General features: G+C 51.5%; 1 protein-coding gene across 2 annotated transcripts in view; it reads left to right on the forward strand.

Annotated features, from left to right (window-relative positions):
• The window catches only part of Nkd1 (naked cuticle homolog 1), a 66948-nt gene extending 58422 nt beyond the window's left edge, over positions 1–8526 (forward strand). For both annotated transcript variants that reach the window (XM_005367041.2, XM_026789189.1), the window contains 5 exons: positions 1072–1167; positions 4805–4952; positions 5451–5535; positions 6397–6524; positions 7082–8526. In XM_005367041.2, coding sequence (XP_005367098.1) covers positions 1072–1167; positions 4805–4952; positions 5451–5535; positions 6397–6524; positions 7082–7674 — 1050 coding nt within the window. In that variant the 3' untranslated portion in view covers positions 7675–8526. The remainder of the gene's footprint in view (positions 1–1071; positions 1168–4804; positions 4953–5450; positions 5536–6396; positions 6525–7081) is intronic.
• The last annotated feature ends 16147 nt before the right edge of the window (positions 8527–24673 follow it).

Genomic DNA, 24673 nt, shown 5'->3' on the forward strand with positions numbered 1-24673 from the left:
TTTCCCCTGGTGGTGGCGAGGCCACGCACACTCCAGAGAGCAGGCATTTCCTCTTGTGGTGGTGAGGCCACGCACACTCCAGAGAGCAGGCATTTTCCCTGTTGGTGGTGAGGTCATGCACACTCCAGTTAGCAGGCATTTCCCCCGGTGGTGGTGAGGCCACGCACACTCCAGTTAGTAGGCATTTCCCCTGGTAGTGGTGAGGCCACGCACACTCCAGAGAGCAGGCATTTCCCCTGGTGGTGGTGGCCACGCACACTCCAGTTAGCAGGCATTTCCCCTGATGGTGGTGAGGCCACATACACTCCAGTTAGCGGCATTTCCTCTTGTGGTGAGACCTGTCTCCATGCTGTCTGAGCTGGGGCACGGAGTCTGCCATCCTATTGATCAGGTCACCTCTGGGTCTTTGAAGCCTGGCCCTGTAGAGCTGCTCTTGGCAGAGAAGCAGGATAGTTGAGGTAGAAGTATGACAACTGTCCCCATAGCGGCAGGGGACCTGGGAACTCTGAGCCGATGGAGGACCACATGGGAAGGGACTTAGTGTTCTGACAAACTTACAGAACAGAGGACAGATACAATCATTTTCTGTATTTTATATGAAAGGAAAATGAAGCCTCAGAAACATAGCGACCTGTCCAGGATGGTACAACTGTTGGGGCCGTGCCAGGAGGAGTCTGGGCAGACTAGAGTTTCACCTCTTCACGTCCAGCCTGCTGCTGCCCAGTTCAGTTGCCCATCCTGGGATCTTGCCTGGCTTCCTAGTCATTGGTCACTATTTCCTTCCAGAAACTTCTCTCACCTTTGGTTGAAGTTTAGAACCTTGTAAGGCCACAGTCTCCTGTCAGAGTCCTTGTGTTTCCTTTGTCTTTGAACATTAGAGGTTGTTGGTGCCCTGAGACCTGTATGCCCTGCTTAGGCTCTGGCCTCTTTCCCTGCCTGTCATGTCTTAGCCATTGTTCTTCTGCCTTTCCCAGTGTCAGGGAATAGCCAGGTGCCCAAGGCCTTAACCACTGGTCCCAAGGTAAGGTGATTATGTAGTTGATAAGTAAACAAGCCACTGTCTTTCTGTAGGAGCTTCAGTGTGATGTTTCTGTGGAGGAGGACAGCCGACAGGAATGGACTTTCACTCTGTATGACTTCGACAACAATGGCAAAGTCACCCGTGAGGTAAGTGTACTTGCTGCCACTTGGCAGCCCTCAGGCATAGGAGCTGGAGAGCTGAACTCAGCCTGAGTCTGCTGCCCCCTCCTCCTGCCTGGTGGGGGGGTAGGGCTAGGGAAGGCTGCTGGGAGTATCCTGAAGGGTGTGCTGGCATCTGTCTGTGAGGATAAGGGCCAGAACGAGTACAGCTGAGCACCTCACAGTCCAGGGTTGGGGGTACCCCACTGGGGAGAGGTGGGAAACAGCGGCACAGTTCAAGGCTTTCCCAGAGAGGAATCCCAGGTTCCTACAATCTGTCCCTACTTCCTTCCTCTTGCCGTCCCCAAGCTCTAGCAGCTACCCTTGATTGCTTCATTGGGCCTCAAAGGCCACACAGGACAAGAGCAAGCAGCGGCTGTGACTGGTCTCAGTCCTGCCACCATTCAGAGCCTCCTACAACTCCTCCCAAGTTCTTCTCACCTTCTCCATGCCTCTGTCTCTGCAACAGCTGTGTACCAGGCTAAGCACTCAGCAGGGGAGACACAGTCTCAGCTCTCCATGTGTTGCTCTGACAACCCGATGAAGCAGAAAACACTAACAGGACAGGAGGGAGCAGCTTCTTGGAGGGACATCCCAGTGCTAAGCTGGCTCAGCCATGCAGCACGCTGGCCTGGGAGTGTGCCTGCCTAGCTGATCTCTGGTTAAGAACTGAAGGAGATTGGCCCTTGGCCCCTTTGCAGAGTAGTGGGTCTTAGGCCCTGGAAGCAACCCAGATTTCATTCCAGGGGCCAGGAAAGCCAAGGTGGGCTCAGGCTCAGCATCCTTCCCTCTTCCTCCCAGGCCTGCCTGCACTTTGAGGAGGGGTCTGTTAGAGATGGTGCTTGGCACCTGTGTGGAGATGTAAGACCAGGTGGGTGGGCTTTGTGTGGGCCTGCAGTGTCTCCAGAGTAATGAAAGCTTGGCCTCCATATCTCCTTATCCCAGTCAGGTTGGGACAAGTATTAGCTTCTCCACAGCATCTGCAGGAAGTCACCTTTAAGCTCTCTGAGGGGTATGTGGCTTTACAAAGCCCGCCTCTATCCCAAACTGTACCTTGGAGGCCTGAGAACCAGGTGGGAAGAGGAGGCTAACTAATGTTTAACTATGCATGCAGGATCCTAGCTCATCCTGTTGCAGCTAACAGCAACAGGAATGCATTGACTCATTCACCTGTAATTCAGTTCTGGGGGCTTCCTTTAAGTATGCATAGAACAGGCCTTTCTCATATCATAGCTGTTCTTCTCTTACTGTACACTCTCTTCATGGCACTGAATGCTCCCAGTTCTAGCCTGGATCCCTCCCTCTCAGGAATTTCTCCCATTCAAAATTTCCATACGCAGCTCAGAGTCAAATCTCACTGGCTTCTCAGCCAGCCTAGGTGGCTAGGCCATCTGTGCCGTCTTTGTCATACACGCCACAGTGAAGGTGGCCAGCTCTTGGTGACTGCCGTCTTCCTTTCTCCCTGTTGTATACATGTGAGGCACCTCCTGTGCATAGACCCTCCTTCAGAGTCCTTGCAAGAAGCAACAGGGGCAGATGCTCCTTTCTCCTTTCTTACTCATGTCCTTGGTAATGAAAGGAAGAAGCCACAAGGAAGGCAGGTGGCCCAGCATAGCCTGAAGCAAGCCTCTGGGCTGTGTCTTTTGAGGAGCTAGGATGCTGACTTTGGGTCGAGAACCCTGCCTGGCTCCTCTTCCATCTCTAGCCACAAAGCTCCCCTTTACACCTGCTGTACAAAGCTCTCCCACTCTTCTTCCTAGTGCGAGCACACGGATTTTGGTGTGTCCCGGAAAACAGGCTCCTGCCTCGCTGCATCTGCTGCATGGAGCCTGGGTGTGGGATGAACATGGGAACCTTTGGGCTCTTAATCATAAGAAGCAGTTAGGTCACCTGTGTCAACAGCTTTCTGCCACTGTACCAAATACTGAGCTACTCAGCTTTAAAAGGCAACAGGCTTACTCCAGTGCACAATGGTTGGTTCTGTTGTTTTGAGCCTGTGGCAAGGCAGCATATTCTGGCAGGTGTGCATGGAAAATCAAAACTGCTCACTTCAGTTGAAAGGAAGAGGAGAGAGAGAGAGAGAAGAAAGGACCAGGTCCCCTTTAGGAGCATGTCTTCAATGGCCTGAAGGCTCTCTACAAGGTCTTATCCCCTAAAAACTCCGTCAGCTCCCCATATGCCACCCTGAGACCGCACATTTACTGTATTGTCTTTATATAGTATAGTAGCAGCCTGTTTCTGTGTGCCATACCCTGGCTTTTAAGATGGTGGCAAAGCAGCTTCTTCAGCTCGGTGCTGAAGGCACCAAACAGGACCTCCATCATGGCTTTGGAAGATGGTGTAGCTCTAGAGCATGTAGCAGAGCTGTTCACGGAGCCATGGGAAGGACTGGAAGAGGGGTTCTGTGTGACCTCACCAGAGGAGCTCAGACAGCTGAGCATGCCAGGAGGGAGCAGCTGGAATCTGAGTCTCAAACTGATCCCCCCCACACACATACAGTTTGTCCTGCACATATTCTGGTCTGGTCTTTCCGAAGCTTTTGTTAAGAATTAAGTTAGTTGTCGATGTTGACGATTTGGGATATTTCTCAGAAGATTCTGGATTTCTGGCTTCTCTGAGTGGCCTCAGAGTCAGCCTAGCGAGGCATGTCCACCATGTTTCACGGGGATGCCTATGTCATGATAGACCGTTCATGCCTGGCTACAGCATCGCTAAGGTCATTCGTCTCTGCCTCAGCCTAAGGGAGGAGAGAGGAGAAGGCCAAGTCTCTTGGGGTCATGAAGAATTGCTGGGCAGTAGCTGAGTGTGTCTGGTGGAGAGTGTTTTTAAAGCAAGCGGCTGTTCCCCAGACAGCTGACCACAGATAACCGGAGCACAGAAGTCCCAGTAAGGGGTACTCTTCCTGACTCCAGTCAGAAGTCTCTGAGATCCTCCTCATAGAACGCCGTTGGAATCTCCATTCAGGCCAGAAATATTTGGTTAGGTTTCTCACTGATCAGTTTGTCTCCAGGGACACTTACCTCATGCTTCAGCAACAGAAATTGATCTTCCTCCATCCTGGAGGCTGGAGTTTAGGGCTGAGGCAGCAGCCCCCATGGTTCTGGTGAATACTCCCTTCCTAGTCTGTGGACATCTGCCTTCTTCCAGGCAGAGGACAAGTGAGCTGCAAGAGCAGAACAGCAGCATCTGTTCCCACACACCTCTCTCCCATCACCTCCATCACTCACTGATCCAGCCACAATGTCCATGGGGATGACTTCGGCAGAGGAGTGGTGGGGCCATAATCTAGTCCAGTGTATGGACAGAATCACATTTCTGGTTTTCCCTCTAAGAACAGGGGTGTGTAGCATCACTAGGTGCCTGTCACGTAGGAGGGTTGAGATCTGGTTTTTAAACTCTCCTCCTCCCGGATGAGGACCGCAGTGGCTCACAGTCACTCTGAGCTCTGAACTCCCTTCCATTTGCTGTCTTACTTCTTATTCTCTCCCTGAATCCACCATTCTGCCTCCAGCTCTGTGGAAAGGAGCTGGGAGCCTTCAGCATAGTGGCAGCCACCAACTCTCAGGTTGTTGGTGGCTGTACATTGCGGCTGAAGTACATGGGGTGTCTGCTTCCTCTCAAACAGGACATCACCAGCTTGCTGCACACCATCTATGAGGTGGTTGACTCCTCTGTGAACCATTCCCCCACATCAAGCAAGACACTGCGGGTGAAGCTCACTGTGGCCCCCGATGGGAGCCAGAGCAAGAGGAGTGTCCTTTTCAACCATACTGGTGAGAGGTGACAGAGTGGGTACCCACTTTGGGAAAGACAGGAAGGACCCAAGTCAGCCTGGGAGGGTGGGAGGAGAGGGTGGGAGGAGTCCCAGCTTCCCTGGACAGTTGCTTAGTGTACTTAAGGCTTCGGTGGGCCCTTGAAGGAGAAGGCCCCGGACTGGGGTGGGAGGGTTGCAGATGGAAGGCCCTGTGTAAACAAAGGCATAGAGATGAGACTGTAGCAAGAAGCTACAGGGACATGTTGTACAGAAGATGGCAGTCCAGGCCTTGGAGGGCAGCTTATGAATCTGGAGAGGTCAGTGGGACAGGCACCTAGCTTGATCTTCACTGGGCAAGCCCACCCGAAGTTCACCACAAAGCTATGGTGAAGCATGATGGGTATTTGTTGTTCTTGTTGTTGTTGTTTTGTTTGTTTGTTGAGGGCATAGTGCCAGGCAGTCCCAGGCAGAGCAGAGGTAGGTACTGACTAGTATTTCTTGGGCTTCTGGGATTCAGACCTGCAGAGCACGAGGCCCCGAGCAGACACCAAGCCTGCTGAGGAACTTCGTGGCTGGGAGAAGAAGCAGCGAGCCCCTCTCAGGTACGACTTGCACAGGCAGAGGCGGCAACCTCAGGCCCATGAACATATATTGAGCACCATCTGGATACATACATCTGAAGGACTTTGAGTAGCAGGCTCTATTTTGGGTCTTTTGCAGGGGCTCTGGATCTATTTCAGAAGCACAGATTTACAAATAAGACTCTAAATTTAAAAACAAAACACAGGAAAACAAACAACAACAACAAACAAACCCCTAGCTATAGTCCTTCACTGTATTCCATATAAAAAATCCTTCAGATTTTCTGCATGTGATTTGGATTAGCATATATTGGCTGTTCTTGACATGTTATGGACTCTAGATGGGGTTAGGACAGCACCTCGGGACCTAGCACAACTGGTGTTTCTACCAGGCACTATGTACACATTCCTTCACAACAGTGAGACAAAAACCTCCCATCCCTTAGGATGGCCTGGCTCTTCAGTGGGCTCGGAAAACCTTCATTTGCAGGCTTCTTTCAGAATCGTAGGTAAGGGCTTATAGATCTGCAGCTATCTGTCGTTTGGTCGCATCTGCATGAACAGAGGGAAGGCGGCTGTTCGGGCAAGTGTGGGATCATTCACATCTGGCACTAAAGGATGTAGTTGGAGAAGGACCGGTCCTTGATGTGAACTTGGAACAGACAGAACATTCTAGGATGCTGTTGGGTGGGCAGTGGACTGAGTGGAAGGCTGGCTTGAGAAGGGTGGGACTGGGGTACAGATGGGACAGGTGGTGGGCATCAGGGAAACAAAGGCATAGACCAGGGGGTTTCTGTCTCGGACCCCTTCTCCCAAGTCACAGGGCGGAATGAGCTGTGTGTTGGGCCTGTGCCTTCCCAGTCAACATACTTTTTGTCACAGGTTCCAGGGTGACAGCCACCTGGAGCAGCCAGGCTGCTACCACCATTGCGTGGATGAGAACATTGAGAGGAGAAACCACTACCTAGACCTGGCGGGGATAGAGAACTACGCGTCTCAGTTTGGGCCTGGTAAGGGACCGCTGGGCGGGGTGTCCACCGAAAACACAGTGCTGGGTAGCGGCCTTTGTTCCCTGAGGACTGGGGAGATGTGGAACTTTTTACTGGACATATCAGAGGCTCTTCTCAGAGACAGTTGCATTAAAGATGTTTCCAAAATGAAAGTAGTACTTGGACAAAGTTGGGCTAAACCCAGGAGAATGAGGGGGCTTCAAATCCAGCCAAAGTGGTCCCACCTAGGCCATCCCAGCTCTGGCCACGCATCAGCCACAGCTCCGGTACCCACTTGGTCCACGACAGTGCTGCACTGCCAGCCTCTGTGCCCCTGGACCTTGTTTCACCCCTGTTCCCTCTGTGTGGAGTGCTTTCTCCGTTCCCTATGCACTTCCCTTTATACATGTAGAATTGTCCCATCCGTCATCATCTGGCCTCTCAGCAGACGGGAGGGTTCCCTGTCCTGTGGAGGAGGGTCAATAGCTCAGACAGAGAGGTGGTGGCACCTGGGGACCCCGGGGCAGCCCAGTGCACACAGTGGGCACTCATGAAGTATCTGTTGGATTGGTTCCTAGGCTCCCCTTCGGTGGCCCAGAAGTCAGAGCTGCCCCCTCGAATCTCCAACCCCACTCGCTCTCGCTCCCACGAGCCAGAAGCTGCCCACATCCCACACCGGAGGCCCCAAGGTGTGGACCCCGGCTCTTTCCACCTCCTTGATACCCCATTTGCCAAGGCATCAGAGCTCCAGCAACGGCTTCGGAGTGCTCAGGATGGGAGCAAGCACTTTGTGAGGTCCCCCAAGGCCCAGGGCAAGAACATGGGAATGGGCCACGGGGCCAGAGGTGCAAGAAGCAAGCCCCCACTTGTGCCCACTACCCACACTGTGTCCCCCTCTGCCCACTTGGCCACCAGCCCAGCCCTCCTCCCCACCCTGGCACCCCTGGGGCACAAGAAGCACAAGCATCGACCCAAGGAAAACCAGGCCAGCTGCCGGGGCCTGCAGGCCCCACTGGCTGCAGGAGGCGCCACGGTCATGGGTCGGGAGCAGGTCAGGGAGCTACCTGCTCTGGTGGTGTATGAGAGCCAGGCTGGGCAGGCCGTCCAGAGACATGAGCACCACCACCATCACGAACATCACCACCACTACCACCACTTCTACCAGCCCTAAGCCCCAGCAGGCCACCACATGAAGGACCCACCCCCACGCCTCGAGGCATTATTATTCTATTAATTATTGTTATTATGACAATTATTGTTATTAATAATTATTGTTACTCCACTAATATTTAGCTAGCTTTCATGTAGAAGATATATGGAAACACAGAACTAAACTTTTATTTATATGTTGTGGGGATTATATAACTCACCCAAGAAGTGACTCTGGGTTTGGAAGGGTCCTTGGGCTACCCCAGCTGCAGGGTCCACGCAGATCTTCCCAAACCACAGGAGCCCTCGGCCCAGCTGCCCCACTTCTGCTCTTCCGGGAGTGCACCCTTGCCTGGCCAAGCTTCAGAGACCCTCAAGAGCTCCGGAGGACAACAGCTGCTACCTCTCAGTGTTATTCCGGTCTGACTTCACCCTTAACCGACTGTCACGTGCTCCAGGGGCTTTTGGTGGACTGCATCGCAGTGCCCTCCCTGCCCTCGTGTTTCCACACCTCAGCCCAGACCCTTAGCTGTGCTTTCTGGAGTTGCTGCCTCACCTTTTTTTTTCTGCCATGCACAATGTGGAAGTTCCCCTCTCCCTCCGTGCGCCCCCCTTTGCTTTTAAAGGATGCACCTGTATTTAAGGATTGTCCTTGGAGCCAGCCTTCTCCTTTTGGAAACTGCTACAGAGAGAAGCAGCCACATAAAGAAGCATGGTTTCCCAAGATGGCACCATTGTATGACGGAGGGTATGAAACCTGAGTTTGCCATCAGCAGATACACTTTGTGGCTCTCTGGCAACCTTTGTAACTATAGGTAGATGCTGCCTGTCCGTGTCTCTGTATCTTTCTATAAATACACTCTCAGGTATCTTTGCTGGTGTGCAGAAATCACTGCGCTGCTCTGTGGAAGCTCCTGCAACCCAGATGTGCCCCGTGTGCTTTGTGTAAGGTCGCTCGTCCATCAGACGTAGGCAACCGCCTCCCTCTTATAAGAGGTCATTTCTTTGGGTTTGAAGTCTGCAGTTTTGGAGAAACCTGCTTGGGTGTAGAAGCTTAGAGTAGAATAGGGATATCAGATGAGACCGTGGGGCAGCGTCCTTCACAGAGCAGGATTTTATCAGACAAGAGCTAGAGAAACCAGGAAAGGACCACTGTCAACACTGGAGCAAAGGCTGAGGGGCAGTGGAACCCAGAATGGCACTAAGCTACTCCTACACCTGAAAGGTGACGGTTGAAAGGCACCTGGAAGCTGTGACCTTTGTTCAGGGAATGTAAGGGGATGTGTGGAACCCTCAGGGGTGGAAGTCCTGACTCTCTCCCCTGCCTCTTCTGCATCCTTCTGTAGTGGCATCTGGTGACGGTCTTGGGAGCAGGGAGGAATCTGGGTAAGGTCCCCGAGAGAGTCTGACCCCAGAAGGAAATGATCGCAGCTGTCTGCCCTGCCCCTTTGTCTCCCGAGTTTAGCATGGTTGGTAAGCATGGACTTCTGGGGGTAGTCAGCATTAGTTGTTTTTATGGTGTTCATTTTCCTGGTTGTTGGTCTGCTTAGGACTGGTTGATGCAATCCTCAAGACATCACTCTGAGGAAACAGGAAATAAAAGTCCAGGGCCTGCATCTGAGGCTCAGAGAGGTAGAGAACCTGCGGGAGTCACATGGTAGGTGGCAGCGTTGTGTCCTAGTTGTCAGCATCCCTAACACCGTGAAGGGTGTGAGCCCTGGCTTTTGCTCACATGTAGTTGTGAGTTTCTGTTTGATTAGAATCCAACTCACAGGAAGTGACTGTAGCCAAACCAAATGGGCAAGGCATTGTGGGAGCTGGCTTTGAGATGACAGACTCCAATATGAATGAACCAGGGTTTTTGTTCCTGAGTTACTCCGTGTCAGCAGGCCTGAGCTACTGACATTCTGGGTCCAGGACCAGGAGAAAAGAATTTCTAGGAAACAAAAGCCTGATGAGGAGTTGTGAAAGGCTGGGTTTAGATCAGGTAGTCACCCCTGGACCAATCACCATGCCCCACCTGGTATGTGACCACTTGCCACAGGAGGCAGGGTCAGCACTGATAACAGCTGGGGCAGGGAGGAGGGAGAGACAGCCAGAAAACAAAACAAGGGAAAAATAAAAACCCAGTGGACTCCAGGTCCAAAGTTGCCATGAGCAACTCTGCCTAGGGAGTGGGAGCTGCTGGCTTTAGAACATGGATCCTCAGCCTAGGGAGGAAGGGGCCCCCCCTTCCTACTAACTTAAAAGTCATCTTATAAAAATAGTACCGTGTTCACCTGTAAAAGCCCATAGAAGCTTAGAGTAAAAGGGAACTCACCAGGCTCCATGCCAGCATTCAGGTCCAGATGCCCTGCAGGACCGTGGGTGCAATATGGTGACTGGGGCAGAAACTGGCCAGGCTGCAGGGACTCAAGGCCCGACTCCCTTTCCTCAGCACGCATTGTAAGTGAAATGCTGCTCCCTCGTGAGCACAATCCAGATGCTGGCTGTCTTCATTACTAGAATAAATGCATTCTATAGAATATATCAAATTTAAATTTTGTTAATTTAAAAAAACTTCAGAGTTTGAAGCAGTTGTGTAACAGTAACCTTGAACTCCCCACCCAGAAGTTTCAAATACTGACATTTTGCACTATTTCTTTCTGATCTATTTTTATGAGAGAAAACCCGGCAGTTATGTTCAGTCCCCTCCCCACCTTGTTCTTTTATTTTTATCCAAGGACCAGCATAGCGTTCATTCTTAGGCTCTTTTCTCTGCAGCCCAATGCGCTTGGGGACCTCCTCCCGAGTCACTGAACTCTCTCCCCCTAACAGCTGCTCAGCCCTCTCTTGCTCAGGGGCACTGTCACCTCCCGGCATCCTTCGCCGTGACATACTGCACAGAGGGTCCTTGTACGTAACTTGTCTCGCTGTCTACTCTTGAGACAGAAAGTGGCAGAAGGTGTCAATACAGAGCTGCTGGTTTCAATAGCAAGTGTGGTGTCCGTTTTGAAGCTATTGTAGGTGACCCCTTAAAGGTGGTTATAGCAAATAATTAGGAGGAGCCGGAAGGAGAAAGGAGAGAGGGAGGAAGGTAGAGGAGATGAAGTTGGATCCTTTGTGTAGATGTGACCCAGTTCCCGGGCACAGCTGCTGCTTCTCTGGCCCCTGAGCTCTGAGCACCTAGCATCCCTGGAGCCTAGAGAAGTATCTGAGTTTGTTTTTGTTTGTTTGATTTAAAGCATCATGGCCTTGCAGCTTTAAGCACACACGTGTGCACAGCACTAGCTGCTTGGTGGGAGGGTGGATAGCCACTGTGCTCTCACCTCCCCTTCTCGGGAACACCGCACATCCAGCCATGCCAATTAGGCATTTTGGCAAAGGGCATAGCCAGGACCTGTTTGCCCTTCTCCTTTGCCCTGCATTCACATCTCAGATTTCTCAGGTTGCTGCTGGGCCTGAGGATCAAAAGCCAGAGAGGAGAAGAGAGGGGCTACCTGTCAAAAGTCATTCTAACGAGCAGCCCCTGTGTCCCCTGACCCAGGCTATAGATGCCACCCAGCAGCCTCAGCTCTGTGTGAAGGTGCGGGCTGCCAGCCACACCCTAGGGGATTGCACACTCCAAATTCTCCAAAGCAACCTTGCCCTTTACCCAGCTTCACTCTAGCAACCAATTTCCTGGTGTTGGCCTTGGTTTCCTACCATTCCCAGTGCGGCAGCAGGGCTGTGTCTGTAGAGACGGTGAAGATGAGATAGCTGCCTGCCTTACTGATACTAGACGCAGGCACAGGCCATCCTTCCCATCATTAAACTCCCCCCGCCTCACCCCAGATTTCCCCTTCATTTGGGGCTCTGATCTGCTCTGAGGCAGCAGAACCTTGAAGCCAACCCCCGTCTTTCCCGATATATTTTCTTTTGGAGGGATCCCAATGCCCAGTATCTGGTCCCAGGAAGTGACAGGGTTTAACTTAAACACCCGGCTTCCAGCTGACCCAGTGGGTGCTTTGCTCTCTCCCAGCCTTCCAAGCAATCCTGCTACATGGAGCCCATCAGCCTGGCAGCTAAGAGTTAACTCACTGAGGCCCAGGCCCCTCCTGGTGTGACTTGAGAACAGGCCAGCCCATCAGTGGATGGAAGCTGCATTCAGAACCACCTGGAGGAAGTTACAGAGGCCAGTCTCTTGGTCCCATCTCTGACGATGCTGATTTTGGAGTCTGGGATGTAGTCTGACCATTAAGTGTATTGAGTGAGATAGGAGGGAGATAAGGAGAGACACCCCCTCCTGTGCTGTAATAGGGACCCCAAAAACTCCACAGAACTTAGAATAAGTGACCATAACCTAGGCAAAGGACCAGGCTGGAGGGCTCAGTACCTCTATTTGTATGGGTAAAGTTTCTCCTACCTGTGCTGCCATTGGCTCTCACGAGCCCGTCTACACCATTGCCACAAAGCCACAAACCTTCCAGAGAGTGGGACTTACTGAGATCTAGTGGCCCCAGTTGGAGTGGTCCACGTGACACTGACATGGACACAGACTTCACCCTTCACTTAAGAGGAGATCTGGCATTGATAAGATAGGCATACACATTCCTGCACTTGGCCTTGGAGCCCTGGGCCAAGATTGACTTGGCAACGTAGAACTCCGTGTGACCACCACTTTGTTTACAAGGTGCCAGGTTACTGTGAGAGCCAGCTTTGGCAGACCCCTCTCCCCAGGTAGAAAGGTGGATGGAGAAACCATTTGGGGCTTAGCTCTCAGAGTGAGAAGCAGAGACGGCCAAAGATCTTAAAGGTTCCCAGGTTGACGGGGTTATTCCTCACCTCCACCAGCGTTTTGATGCCCTATGTTAACTAGTGTTTCTCTGCTTGATATTTCTGAAAACAAAATTCTGGACGCATTCATCAAAGCAGACCACAAAATCTGTTCATCCTTTTCCAACCAGGCTGTTCTTCCTGGAGCCTTAGCAAGTCCAGCAGAGGGCAGCAAGCCATGCGTGCCTTCAAACCTGGTCCCGAGTTTCTGTCTTGTCTGCAACCTCCAAGTGGGGTTCTTCGGGGGGCCCCGTGTGTCTGTAGGTGGTTAGTGAATAGGAGAGAGAGCATGTTGGTGAAAGAAATAAGGCACCCGCTGCAAGACAACAGGGAAGTTTATGGCCTCATGTCAATCATAGCATCCTCCCTGATGGTGTCCTAGGGATAAAAGTGTGCATAGCAACGGCGTTGCTATCTTTTGATTTTGTTTTGAAAAACATACTTAAGATGTAGCTCAGTGCTAGAGCTCTTGCATAGCTTATGTTTGGCCTTGGGTTTGCCCTCTAGAACAACAGCAACAAAAAGCCAATAAAACAACACAGCAAAAGCAATAATTTAGTTTATTTAAAAAGAAACAAACCATTACTATGTTGTCTTTGGTTTTTTTCTGGTTGGTTGATTGGTTGGTTCCCGCCTCCCCCAGAACCAGTGACAATTTAGTCAAATGTTCTTTGTGGTTTTGAACAACTGATTGTGATTGGACGAGAAGGATCTTTCAATCATAGACACAGGAGAATGGAGAGACTTCAGTAGGCAAACTTGTCCAGACACTTGTCCCCAGAAGCCAACCCCAGACCAACTCAAGGCCTTTTTCCTACCTGAGGCACTTGCTGTCTACACAAAGGCACAGATTCCTTCCAGATACCCAGTACCTGGAACCTGGGGAGGGGCCGGACAATTCAGTAGTAAGCCCTGGACTACGTGCCCATCCCATATGTGGGAGAGGGCAGATAGAGCAGGGACAAGCCCAAGTTTCCCAGAGCTCTGGCCCACTCTTCCCCTTCCACTCAGTCGTCCTAGCTCCTATGCTAACCCCCAAGAGCTGGGGCAATCCTAGAAAGGCCCAGCATGTCTTGTTTGACTCATTTCAGAGTTTCAAAGACTTTGAATGAATGTCCAAAATCTAAAGTTTTCACTTAAAAAAAAAAAATCAAGGCTTGTTTTTTCATGAGAACGAGAAACTCAAAATCACCCTCCTCCATGCAGCAATCTGTGAGAGCTGAGTAGTGTCTGACCCTTCAAGTAATGTACAAGTCTCCCAGGGCCTGGGACCCATCCCTGGCCAAGGCTTCCCATCCTGGCCTAGCTGCCTTAGAGCTCATGGTACATGGTCTCTCATACTGCCCCTCTCGCGGGGAGCTGAGCTGGATCCGGGTGAGGGTGTGTTCCAGGCATGAGATGTCATTCACAGGAAGGTGTCAGGGGGCCCGGTGGCCTTCACCACATAACACATTACTCAAGTGAACAAGGCTGGCCATGGCAAAGCCCCAGAGGTGCGATTGCCCCAAACCTTGATTGCTTTGTCAAGTAGCCTGACGAAATCTACTCAGCTTTAAGCTCCTGGATCTGTGGAGCTTCCAGCAAGACAGGAGATGGGAAAGGGGTACCTTCCACATGGAGCTGCCTGGACTGATGCCACCCAGCTGCCCAGGAACGGGAGCAGAAAGACTGCTGGCTGGTCTGGAGAGCTCAGTGTGGGCAGGGGACCCCAATGCTGCCAGGGGACCCCAATGCTGCCTGTCCTGCTGCAGCTTCTGTAGGTTCAGGAGACCGCCCCAGTTGGCATGATTGACAGTACACTGCTCAGTGATACTGAGCAAGTGACCTGACTACTGATACCTTGGTTTCCTGCTTTCTAACGGGCTCACTAGTTCCCACGTCACGGACCTCCTGTGAAGATAAGTGGACCCACGGCTGTAAAGCTTCGGCACAGAGCATTGCATGTACGAGGCATATCATAAACAGAAGCTCCTGTCAGGAGAATATGGCCCCAGGAGACTGTAGGTGCTATCCTGCCCTCGTCCCAATTGCAGAGGTCCTTCTGCCGCATTCTTGAGAGTCACCCTACCTGGCCTGTTGCTTTTCTTGACCACATCCCATGGGGTTGTTCTTTCCCTCTATACCTGGCTTGTGGGGACTCGGAAGAGCCACCGTGCATCACCACGAGTCTGCCCCAACCCTGGTCTCAGAGAGTGACAACTCTGAGCCTACAGAGGTGGATAGAACTGGATGCTGGCAGCCTGTGGGGCCCTTCTTCAGAGAAATAGCAGCCTTCTAAAGCTTTTGACTGAATGGCCAGCAGGCATTGACTGAGACTAGCCAGGACCACGCCTTCTCCACAGGCCACCGTCACTGTCACTAGTTCAGGTAGTTTGAAAGAGAAAGAGTTCTGGAGACCTTCCAGGCTTACCAAGGGCCCTGCAGCTCGTGGATCCTGCGGTCCCTTCCTTCTCAGTGTTGATCAGCGTTTGTGGCTAGTTTGTGCTCAATCATCTCTGCAGTTCGTCTGCCAGGTTGCCTTGGACACTCCATGTGTGAGTACTTACCTGCTGTTTCTAGGGAGGTAGAGAGTGAGGTTCCCACCAGCCTGCCGTGACATGACACTGCCGTCAGCCAGCCTGTGCACATTGCCCCGTGCAGTCACTTAGTTCCTGGATACTGATACTCACTTTGAGTGTGGCTATAGGACCACATCCCCAGCCTGGCTTTGACTCCTCGAGACAATCCCAGCTTCCCCATGCTTGGGAACTGGGCAGGTCCTTCTGCTCTGGGCCCAGGGACTATTTTAAACAGTGAAATCCCCAGCACAGAGCAAAGCCCAGAAATTGTGAAAAGGACATGTAAGAGGAGAGCTAGAACCAGAGACCATGGTATTGTCCTGTTTTTCCCCAGCTGGGCATGAGCAGCTAGGCAGCCAGCAGCCAGCCATTTCAATGCTTTTCCATGTTCACGAATGACCGTGAAAATGCCCTAGATAATAACTTTGGAGTTGCATACGAAGATACACAGGTTGCTAAAAGCACAGTACAGCACCCATCAAGGATGGAACCCTCTTTTCAGATCTGTTTATGTCAGTTATGTGGTTTCCACCAAATCTTTGTTCACCAGAGACCAAGTACCCGGTTGAGTGCTAGTGAGAGGCCTGTACAATGACTAAAGGGTTCATACTCCTAGGCTCTTGCACAGCCTCCAGCCAGACCCAGCATGTGCCCGATACCAGTCTGAGAAGCGTCTCTGGTGATTGGCTTAGAAGCACAAGTAGGTAGTGGCATTGCTGTGCCAGGATCCTGCTGTCCAGCTCCTGTAGCATGCTTGTTCTGTGTCCAGGAAGTTGGCACAGGCTGAATGTTTGGGGGTGCAGAAGAGAGGAACAGTGGTGTTGATGTTATCTTGTGGGGTCTTAGCAGGGTTCATGTTACAGGGGCCCTAGGTGACCTGAGAGCCTCGGTGTGGTGTCCTAACTGAGGTCACTTGGTCCCACATCCCCTGACTCTGACCACAAAGTGTAGCATCTAGTTGTGATATAGTTGGTCCTGAGATTCCATGCCCAACCTTTCTAAGGCTGGCTTCCTTCCTTCCCCTTCCCTGAGCGTTGGCCTGTACATGCTACAGATGTCTTGCTATGGTTTCCTTATAACTCATCAGTCTGTGGTTACAAGGAGCTGCCAAACTTGAGCAGGGTTTGACATGGATTTGGGCAGAGCACAGAGTTGGGCCTCGCCGCTCAGAGATGACCATCTCAGACTCAGCTGGCCATTCCTTGGACCACACCCATTCCACGTTTATCTTCAGAGTTCTCTGCCCATGCTTTCTAGTATGTAGTAATCAACAATTGTGTCAGGAAGTGTTCTAGTCAATCAAAAGTGCTCACGAGAACCAAAGCAGGCGCCATCTTGATAGGCTTTCATAGAACTCACAGGCCAGTGGGGGTGGGGGAAGCTGTCACACAGTGGCATCGCTACAGGCTGGGCTGCCTTCTGTGGGGACATGGAGGTCTAACGGTGCATAACAGACTGAGGGTGTGAGAGAGTTAGAACCATGCGGAGGTGAGACTGCGAGATTGATGAGGAATTGGCCGGGTAGCAATCCAGCCAGGACCCCGAGGCATTGGGTGAGTGGCTGGAGGCCAGTGTGGGTGAGTGGCAAGGGAACCAGCCAGGGTCGGTAGGGTCTGGAAGGGATCCTGGTGGATGGTGTCCTCTGGAACCTAAGAGACATCAAAAAGTTGTAAGCTCAGCAGTGTGAGATAGCATACGCCACTGGCTAGGGCATGGTGAAAGGATTGGAAACCACCCTGCACGGGGAGCCTCACTGTAAGGCAAATGGTGACTCAGCACCACCTACTGTGGGTGTCTGTGGCATGCATCCCCATGAAGGTGCTCAGGATACACTAGTCTGTCTCCATCTTGGATGGGAACTACTGCTCCTGGTGTGCAGGGGTGCTGCCGCTCCAGATGCGTAAGGGCGTGCTGCTCCAGATGTGCAGGGGCGCTGCTGCTCCTGATGTGCAGGGTGGTGCTGCTCCAGATGTGCAGGGGCGCTGCCTCTCCAGATGTGCAGGGGTGCTGCCTCTCCAGATGTGCAGGGGCGCTGCTGCTCCTGATGTGCAGGGGCAGTCTTTAAGTGCAGGAAGGAACATAAAGTAAGGATGGAGGGAGAAGAGATAAAGAGAGGAGGGAGAGTGGGGAAGGTTAAGCAAAAGTAAACTAGAGGTGTATGGAGAAGCTCATGAAAACCCATTGCTTTGTAAGATAATTCAAAATAAATGTTTTGAAAAAGGAGTTTGAACAGAGGTACCATGTATGGGTGGAGAATGTCTTTCCCAGAAGCCATAATTTAACCAAAGATCCCAGTGCCAGGTTTGGGATACCTTCATCCGTTGTTAGTCAGGGAGGCCCCAGAGGTGCCCTCAAATACAGCTATGGCCATTGCGTTTGAGTGTCATCATACCTGGATAGTAAGACCCTACTCCTGAAGAGACAAGACTCTTTAAATTCGAGACACAGAGAAGTCAAGCTAGAACTGACCTGAAGACTTCCTTCCTAATGACTAGCTTTCATAGTGCCTATTCAGACTGCTGGGGGAAGAGGAGTCATCGTATTACCAAGCAGTGAACAGGATGCTTCAACACTGACCTTCCAGGAAGATGTGCCCACCGCTACAACAGTGGCGCCAATATACAAGGATAACCAAGCATTTTCAGATGGCATCTGAGGTCTGCTCCACAGGAGGGAATGCATGGCTGGTACTGTAAATCCAGTCAAAAGCCTGGGAGGTCATAGCCTGGAGGGGGAATACTGTTGTCTTGCTAAATGGATATACTGTCAAGCTACCTTGTAGATAGTCATGTTTAGACAGACGGGTTAGTGCTGCTCTCATCCCTGGTCGGGAAGCTCCGTTTTGCAGTGGTCAGTGGTTAATGCAGACTCGTAACTGGTCAGTACTCTGAAAATAAGTGACTGTTGAGTGTTCCATCCATATCAAGTCCCTGCCCCCAAGGCTCCAGAAACATTTCAGAAGAGGGGACAGCAAAACAAAGCTAAGAGCCAGAGAATGGGAACAAGAGTCTTCTGGACATGATGTGGCCACTGCTCCTACAAACACCGAGCGGCTGTGGTGGCGTGCATGAGACTGAGCACATGTGTGAAGCAGGTTAGGAAGCCCCGTGCCTACCGCAAGGAGTCGTTGGAAGTTAACGATTGCTGGGGGAGGGGAAGTGATTTTTCTTCAAGGACATAGCAGGTGGTAAGTCGCCCATGGTCCAGTGAACAGCTCATATCCATGCAACCATCCAAATCAAGTTCAGTGGTTTATCAGGAAGAAGAGGTCCAAGGGGAGTGGGAGAGGAAAAGAATTGGGAGATGGAGCTGAATCTGGTCAAGACACATTATATACATATATGAAATTGTCAAAGAACAAACTCTTTTTAAAAGAAGGGGGTGTGAGGCATGCAAGGATAGACATCTGGAGCCTGCGTGTCCCTCTGGTAATTGCTGAACTGGTGGCAGGAGGCAAGAAGGGAAGAACGGACTTGCGTCCCTCTGCCGGCAAAGTGGGGGGAGGGAGGGAGGGACAATATTGACTTTAACGTGGGGGATTTTAAAAGCCCCTGTGTTCCCACTTTGTGCTTTGCTTCTCACAGGCAACCCAGGACCTTTGAAGTCGGCCTGGCCCAGTGGGGAGCAGCTTCTGCAGAGAGAGATGCGGGAGGGGGGGGAGGGCTTCTGAGGAGAGGAGATGTGGGAGGGGCGGGGTCCAGCTTTTGTGGAAAGGAGCTGCTGAGAAAGGCCAAAGGGGCGGGCTTCTGTGAAGAAGAGATGCGGGGAGGAGCTGGGGGCGGGGTTCCGTGCGGGGGTGGGTGCAGGAAGGCTGAGGGGAAGGCGGGATTCTATGAAGAGGCTGTGCTCAGGGGGGTGGGAAAGGGGCCAGGGGCGGCGGAAACTATTAGGCACGCTCCAGCAAAAAGGCCGCAAATCCAATGATAATGTACATCTGTTCTAGGACTTTATAAGCTTTGAACATTTTTTATGGGCAGATAAGTGGGTCGTTTTCTTACCATAACTTAGAACTTCAAAGCGGAATGTGTGGATGATGCAAATTGCTGAAATATGAGATTTTCCTACAAAGAGGCTTCCAGAAAAGACAGGAGGAAAGGAGGGGAGGGACCGGAGGCTAATTGATGCCACCGCCTTTTATGTACACTGCAAAAACGGGACAGAAATTGATTTTTATGAAAAGTTGATGGGAGATGTGTGTGTGTGTGTGTGTGTGTGTGTGGTGGGGGGGTGACTTTGCCCCTCCTGTGGGGTCTGAGGTGGCAGTCCGAGGCTGCCCAGGCTGAGGTCAGCCCTGCTGACATAGCCTCTTCTCCCAAGTGTCACAGCAATGGGGACAACTAGGACATTTCTAGGCCAGCCAAGGATGTATCAACACAAGTCCTAGAACACCCACGGGGCTCACAAGCAGGAAGCATTTGGGGGAGCCTTGGAAGAGGCACTTTGTGGGAGCAGCATGATCCTGCACCCCCATATAGTTGTGTTGTTTTTGTCTGCCCCCCTTCTGCTCTAGCGTTTGGGGGTGGCTCCTAAGAGGAGCTCAGTACCAGTGAATGAACCAGATGAGAAAGAGGAGCTTCTTGGCAGGGAGGGTCAACAAGCTGCTTTTTTTTTTTTTTTAATTATGAACCCACCGTGGACAGCTCATTCTGAAAAGATGATAAGTCTGGCTTATAAGGTTGACTCCGACACCCTTTCTGTCCATAAGTGTGTAGCCTAAACTAGCCTGGACAAAGCGATCAGTTTTGCCAAGGGTCGGTTTGGGTGAAGTCATGTGGCTGGAGTGTGGCCTATGAGATGGAAAGGTGCAACCCACAAGGAACTCAGTAAAATGTTAAGGCTGCAGCCTTCTGGCCAGCTGCCAGAGACTAGTAGGGTGTGGGGCCCAGAGGCCACCACGGAGTTACGGCTCTCCTAGTACCTGGCAACCATCCAGTTATGTGGCTTTTCTCCGGAGAGGATTTCAAGACAATAATTTGGATACATGTTTATTTTGAAGTAAAACACCAGGAGGGGAGGGGGGAATCCAAACCAATGGCAGAGAGCAGCGAAGGGACACACACTGTCATAATCTTGTTCTCCAGGAGAGTGTGGGGAGCTTCCAGTAGGCACCCCCCCCTCCCCGCCCACCCTTACAGGGCCAAGGAGCTGAGAGATTATCCAGTCACTCCTGTCAGTCACTTGTTGAGGGCGGCTTAGCTCACCAGGCGCAGGAAGAGCTGTGCTGACACAGAGAGGCTTAAACAGAGCAGCAGGTGCGGGGCTGGGCCCTGGAAATGGTGCTACCACTCTGATGATCCCTGACCGGGCAGAGCCTATGACTTAGGCTTGCTGGAGGATCCCAGTCTTTGCTTCCTAGGAGCTCAGAGGACCAGGTGAGGTTGGGTAAGGGAAAGTCTGTCTCCTGGGAGCCCATCCAGGTCTAGGAGAAGCAGACCTGAGAAGGTTAAAGTGTATTCGGCGGTAGCTGGATTGCTGGGGTAAGCTGGAGAATCTTGTCCCCCACCCATCGACATCCTGGACCTCAGGTCTCAGTTTGTGACATATGCCCCTTCTCTCTTCCTGTCACCACCCACTCCTGGGCCCCGCTCTGGGGCCACCAACGAAGACAGGAAGTCCTCCATCTCCCACAGCTCCTGTTAAGTCCCCTGACTGCTACCCTGTGCTGGCCACCTTCCTTTTTGTCTGTTTGCTGTCTTCTCCTGGAGTCTCTGGGGTCTATGTTAGCATTCTGTTTAAGAATTCTCACCTCCATGACCTCCCCTAAAGAATACGGTGCTCACAGTCCAGGCTCTCAGATCAGATAGACAATGCTCATCGTCTCTGACACCTTGCTATGGATTTTCTTGTCTTGGAACCCGTGAGACTGTTCTGTAACAGGTTTCCTGGTTGGTCTCATGGAAGTTTGTCAGGGTGCAGAGCGCAGCTCCCCTTAGGCCCCACAAAGGTGCCCACCTGCTCCCTGTCTCCCTTCTCTGTATTCCTTGGGAATGCAGCCTTTGGTTCTGAGTTCAAGAATAAAAACAGTTCTCGGCCTGTCTCACATTAAATGTCCTGACTAACTTCTGGTCAATATGTAGCTCCTGGGACCCTTCCTTAGAGATGGCTTACTATATGCTTATCGCCTTTCTACCCTGCCTCTCCCTCCTCCGTTTAGCGATATGGAAAGCAGAAGTTATGGCTACAATTTTAGGTACCAAAATTGATCGTGAGGACAAAGTCTATACTCTAGAGATGCTGGAGTGGCAAGAAGAAGGTTGTGTCCCTAAGGACGTGGAGGAGCAAGGTCTCTATGCTGGAGGAGATGTCTGTGTTGACTATTCTGTGAAAAGACATCAACTCCGTTCTTGTTTGACCGCTCTCACTTGCAGCCAGACCTAATCTCTACTGGGATTGCTTTCCTGATGTCATAATCTGTTCCATCTCGTCCAGCCTGGGGTTTGTAGCTCTCAGCTTTACCTAACCTTCCTTATAAAATGGTGTCATACACGGGTGCATAGAACCTGTCTGAGATATCTTTGCTGGTTCCTGTACCCATATAATTATTTACAGATAAAAAAATTATTGGAATAGGATATTATTCAGACTTCAGTGCTGGCCCCCTTCTCTTCCCCTCAGACTCCCTGGGTCTCGTCTGCTCCATGGCTTCAGGGACCATCTTTATATTTAGACTAACAGAGTTCTAATGACATCTGCCTTGAACTCAGTCTCTCGCCCTAAAACTTGTTCTCTGTTTAGCAAACGACAAAGACAGAACTCCCAGTAGCCCATCTGCGATTCCTCCCTTGTCTCCTCGCCTTGGTACAGCTACTTTAGGGGCTCACTCCCCTTCTGTTGGTTCCTAACCACAGACAGAAAGCATGCTCACACACCAGTATGATCAAGTTTTCCCACACAGACTCATCCCATGGCTATAGGGACAAGGGCTCAGCTCTGCACATGACACTCTGGCCCTCAGAGTGATCCCCGTGCCCATTTCCTGTATCACTTGTTCCACTTGCACCATCTGGCTGCCTGTGCTACTGTTCATCCTGTAGGCATGTGCTAGGTAACACCCCACCTGCATGGAGGCCCTGCGTGGCCATCCATTTGCTCTGTCGTCCTGGGTGGACCCTTTTCATCTTCTGCAAATCTCAGCATATTTCTCTCGACCATGAATTGGTGATAGCATCTAAGTCACTGGCCAGCCTGAGCAAGGAGGGCCTTCACACTGCCATCAGCAAGAATGGGGGTGTCCACCGCCCACACTGATGCCAAAGGCCACGCATGACCTCAGGGGTTCCTCCCTGTCTTCTAACACACGTTGACCTAGATCCACTTCTTTATGACCTGGGGACCAGACTGACCCGGACTAGGCATAGCAGCTGCCAGCTCTTTTCCGAAGAAAGTAAGTGTGGGGAGGGGGCGTGGGGAGATGGCAGGACAGACAAGCACCCCCTAAACCGTCTGCAAGCAGCCCATACTAGCAGCATCAGATATGGGGATTAGGAATTAAGAAGCACAGTTTACTGATAAAATAGAAGAGGCAATTAAGCTAATGAAGGATCACTTTGTTGATTTGCATGCTGTAATTAACACGCGTTCATTGTCTGTTTTGAAGGCTAGCATGACACAGGTTCAGGCGCCAGCTCAAACACAGTGACAGTCTAAGCACTGCCCAACAGCTGCCCAGATGTTGCTCAAAGCTCGACAGAGAGCCTGGCGAGGGACTGATGCTACAAGGGGAGACACCACTTGTTGCTCCGCTCATCCTTTTGAGACGTCCCTTGGGAGATGGGACACTTGGTGTCTGTGTTTTCATCCTTGCTTAGATAGATGCAGCCCCTCCTCATTTTAACCAGCAACCCATGGACTTTCTCGTGGTGCCTGTGGTGGCCTTGCTTGTCCCGTGGTAGGTTTTCCAACCACATCTGTGTATGAACAGACATCAGAGCTAGCCCTGTGTGAGTCCTGGGATACAAGATTCCTTAGGTGGCTCTCCTGGGACCAAGTGAACTGGGAGGGCAGGCCTGAGTTGCCTCCCTAGTTACCACCTAGTTATCTAGTTACCTGGCTGGAAGCAAGGCAGCTAAGCTTTGTGGTCCTAAGGCTTCTTGCTTGTGGAAACCTTGAAAGTCTGAAGAAGGGCTTGGAGAGATGGCTTAGACATTAAGAGCACCGGCTGTTTTTCCAGAGCTCCTGAGTTCAGTTCCCAGCAACCACATGGTAACTCACAACCATCTGTAATGAGGTCTAATGCCCTCTTATGACCTGCAGGCAAAACACTGTATATGTAATAAATAAATCTTAAAAGGAAGACAGACAGACAGACAGACTGAAAGTCTGAAGGAAGCACTGCAGAGTTCACCTCTCCAGGGAGGGGGAGGAGGAGCCATTGTCTAGCTAGATGCAGAAATAACTGTGCTCAGATCCCACGGCCCCCACCTACATGAGAGTCTCTTGTCTCTGTCAGCTGTACTCTGTGAGCCTCTTACTGTTCCCATTATACAGACAAGAACATTGAGGCTGTTTTGATGAGTGAGAGCTGACCGTGTGGCAGGAGGAATGAAGGGGCTGTTAACAAAAGTGAGGGGACCACCTGTGGCATTTCAGTGAGGCTCTGCCTGGCCCTCTCCCTCCCCACTGTGAGTTCCTTGAGACCATGAGGTGTGGTGACTCAGACTTGTAATCCCAGCCCTTGGTGGGAGGCTGAGGCAAGAGGATCAAGAGCTTGAGGCTAGCTTGCTCAACAGAACAAGAGCCTGCTCCCCCCCCCCCATGTAAACACAAGCCCACAATAGCAGCAAGGGCCCTGGCTTCCCGGGAGGATGGACTGCATCTGAAAAGCGGTAAACTGAGACCCTTGCCTCCCACAGGCTGCTCAGGTTAGTGTTTACGCACAGCCATAGAGAAGCATGCTGCAGCAGTAAGTGCCCATTTGGTCGTGGGCCCAGTTTTCAAATATGGTGTCTCAGTTGATTCCAGACCCTGTCAAGCTGACAACCAAGACTTGCCATCATACCTGAGAGAGTTGGCTTTAAAGTCACAACCTGCCATAAATTACAATCACCTGAGTAGGCAGCTGCACCTGAAGAATTGAATTGTCCTGATTGCTTTTGGTGCTGTGGGAACATACACACACACACACACACACACACACACACACACACACACACCACACCACACCACACCACACCACACCACATACACACACATTGTAGGTGGCCCCTTCTGGTAGCAATCCAGACAAAAAAGCAGAAGGAAGCTACAGCTAGGCCTCCCTCTTGCCCTGGAGCTGACTTACCCCATTGCTATTGCTGTTGCTGATTTCGTCACTGACATCGGGTTTCTGCCATGGAGTAGGGACCAGTGGCTCTCCAGAAACTTCCAGGTTTCTGACTCCAGCGTGGGACTGCTGAAACACCCAGTCTTATAGCCTGAGCTACTAACTGGTTGTCAGCCTCCCCAGGGAGAGACAGCCGCTATAGAACCCTGACACACCTCGGGATAGGCCTATGAGGAAAGGCTCAGGAAGGGTTTTCTGAAGAAACTCCCAAGACACACACACACACACACACACACACACACACACACACACACACACACATACACACACACCCCTCCAGTGGCTGTCACCCTCCCACAGGTCACGTGGACAGAAAAGTCTGTGGGACAATGTGGTGCTGCCTGACT

Source organism: Microtus ochrogaster, unplaced genomic scaffold (assembly GCF_000317375.1).
Source record: "Microtus ochrogaster isolate Prairie Vole_2 unplaced genomic scaffold, MicOch1.0 UNK15, whole genome shotgun sequence".
NCBI lineage: Eukaryota > Metazoa > Chordata > Mammalia > Rodentia > Cricetidae > Microtus > Microtus ochrogaster.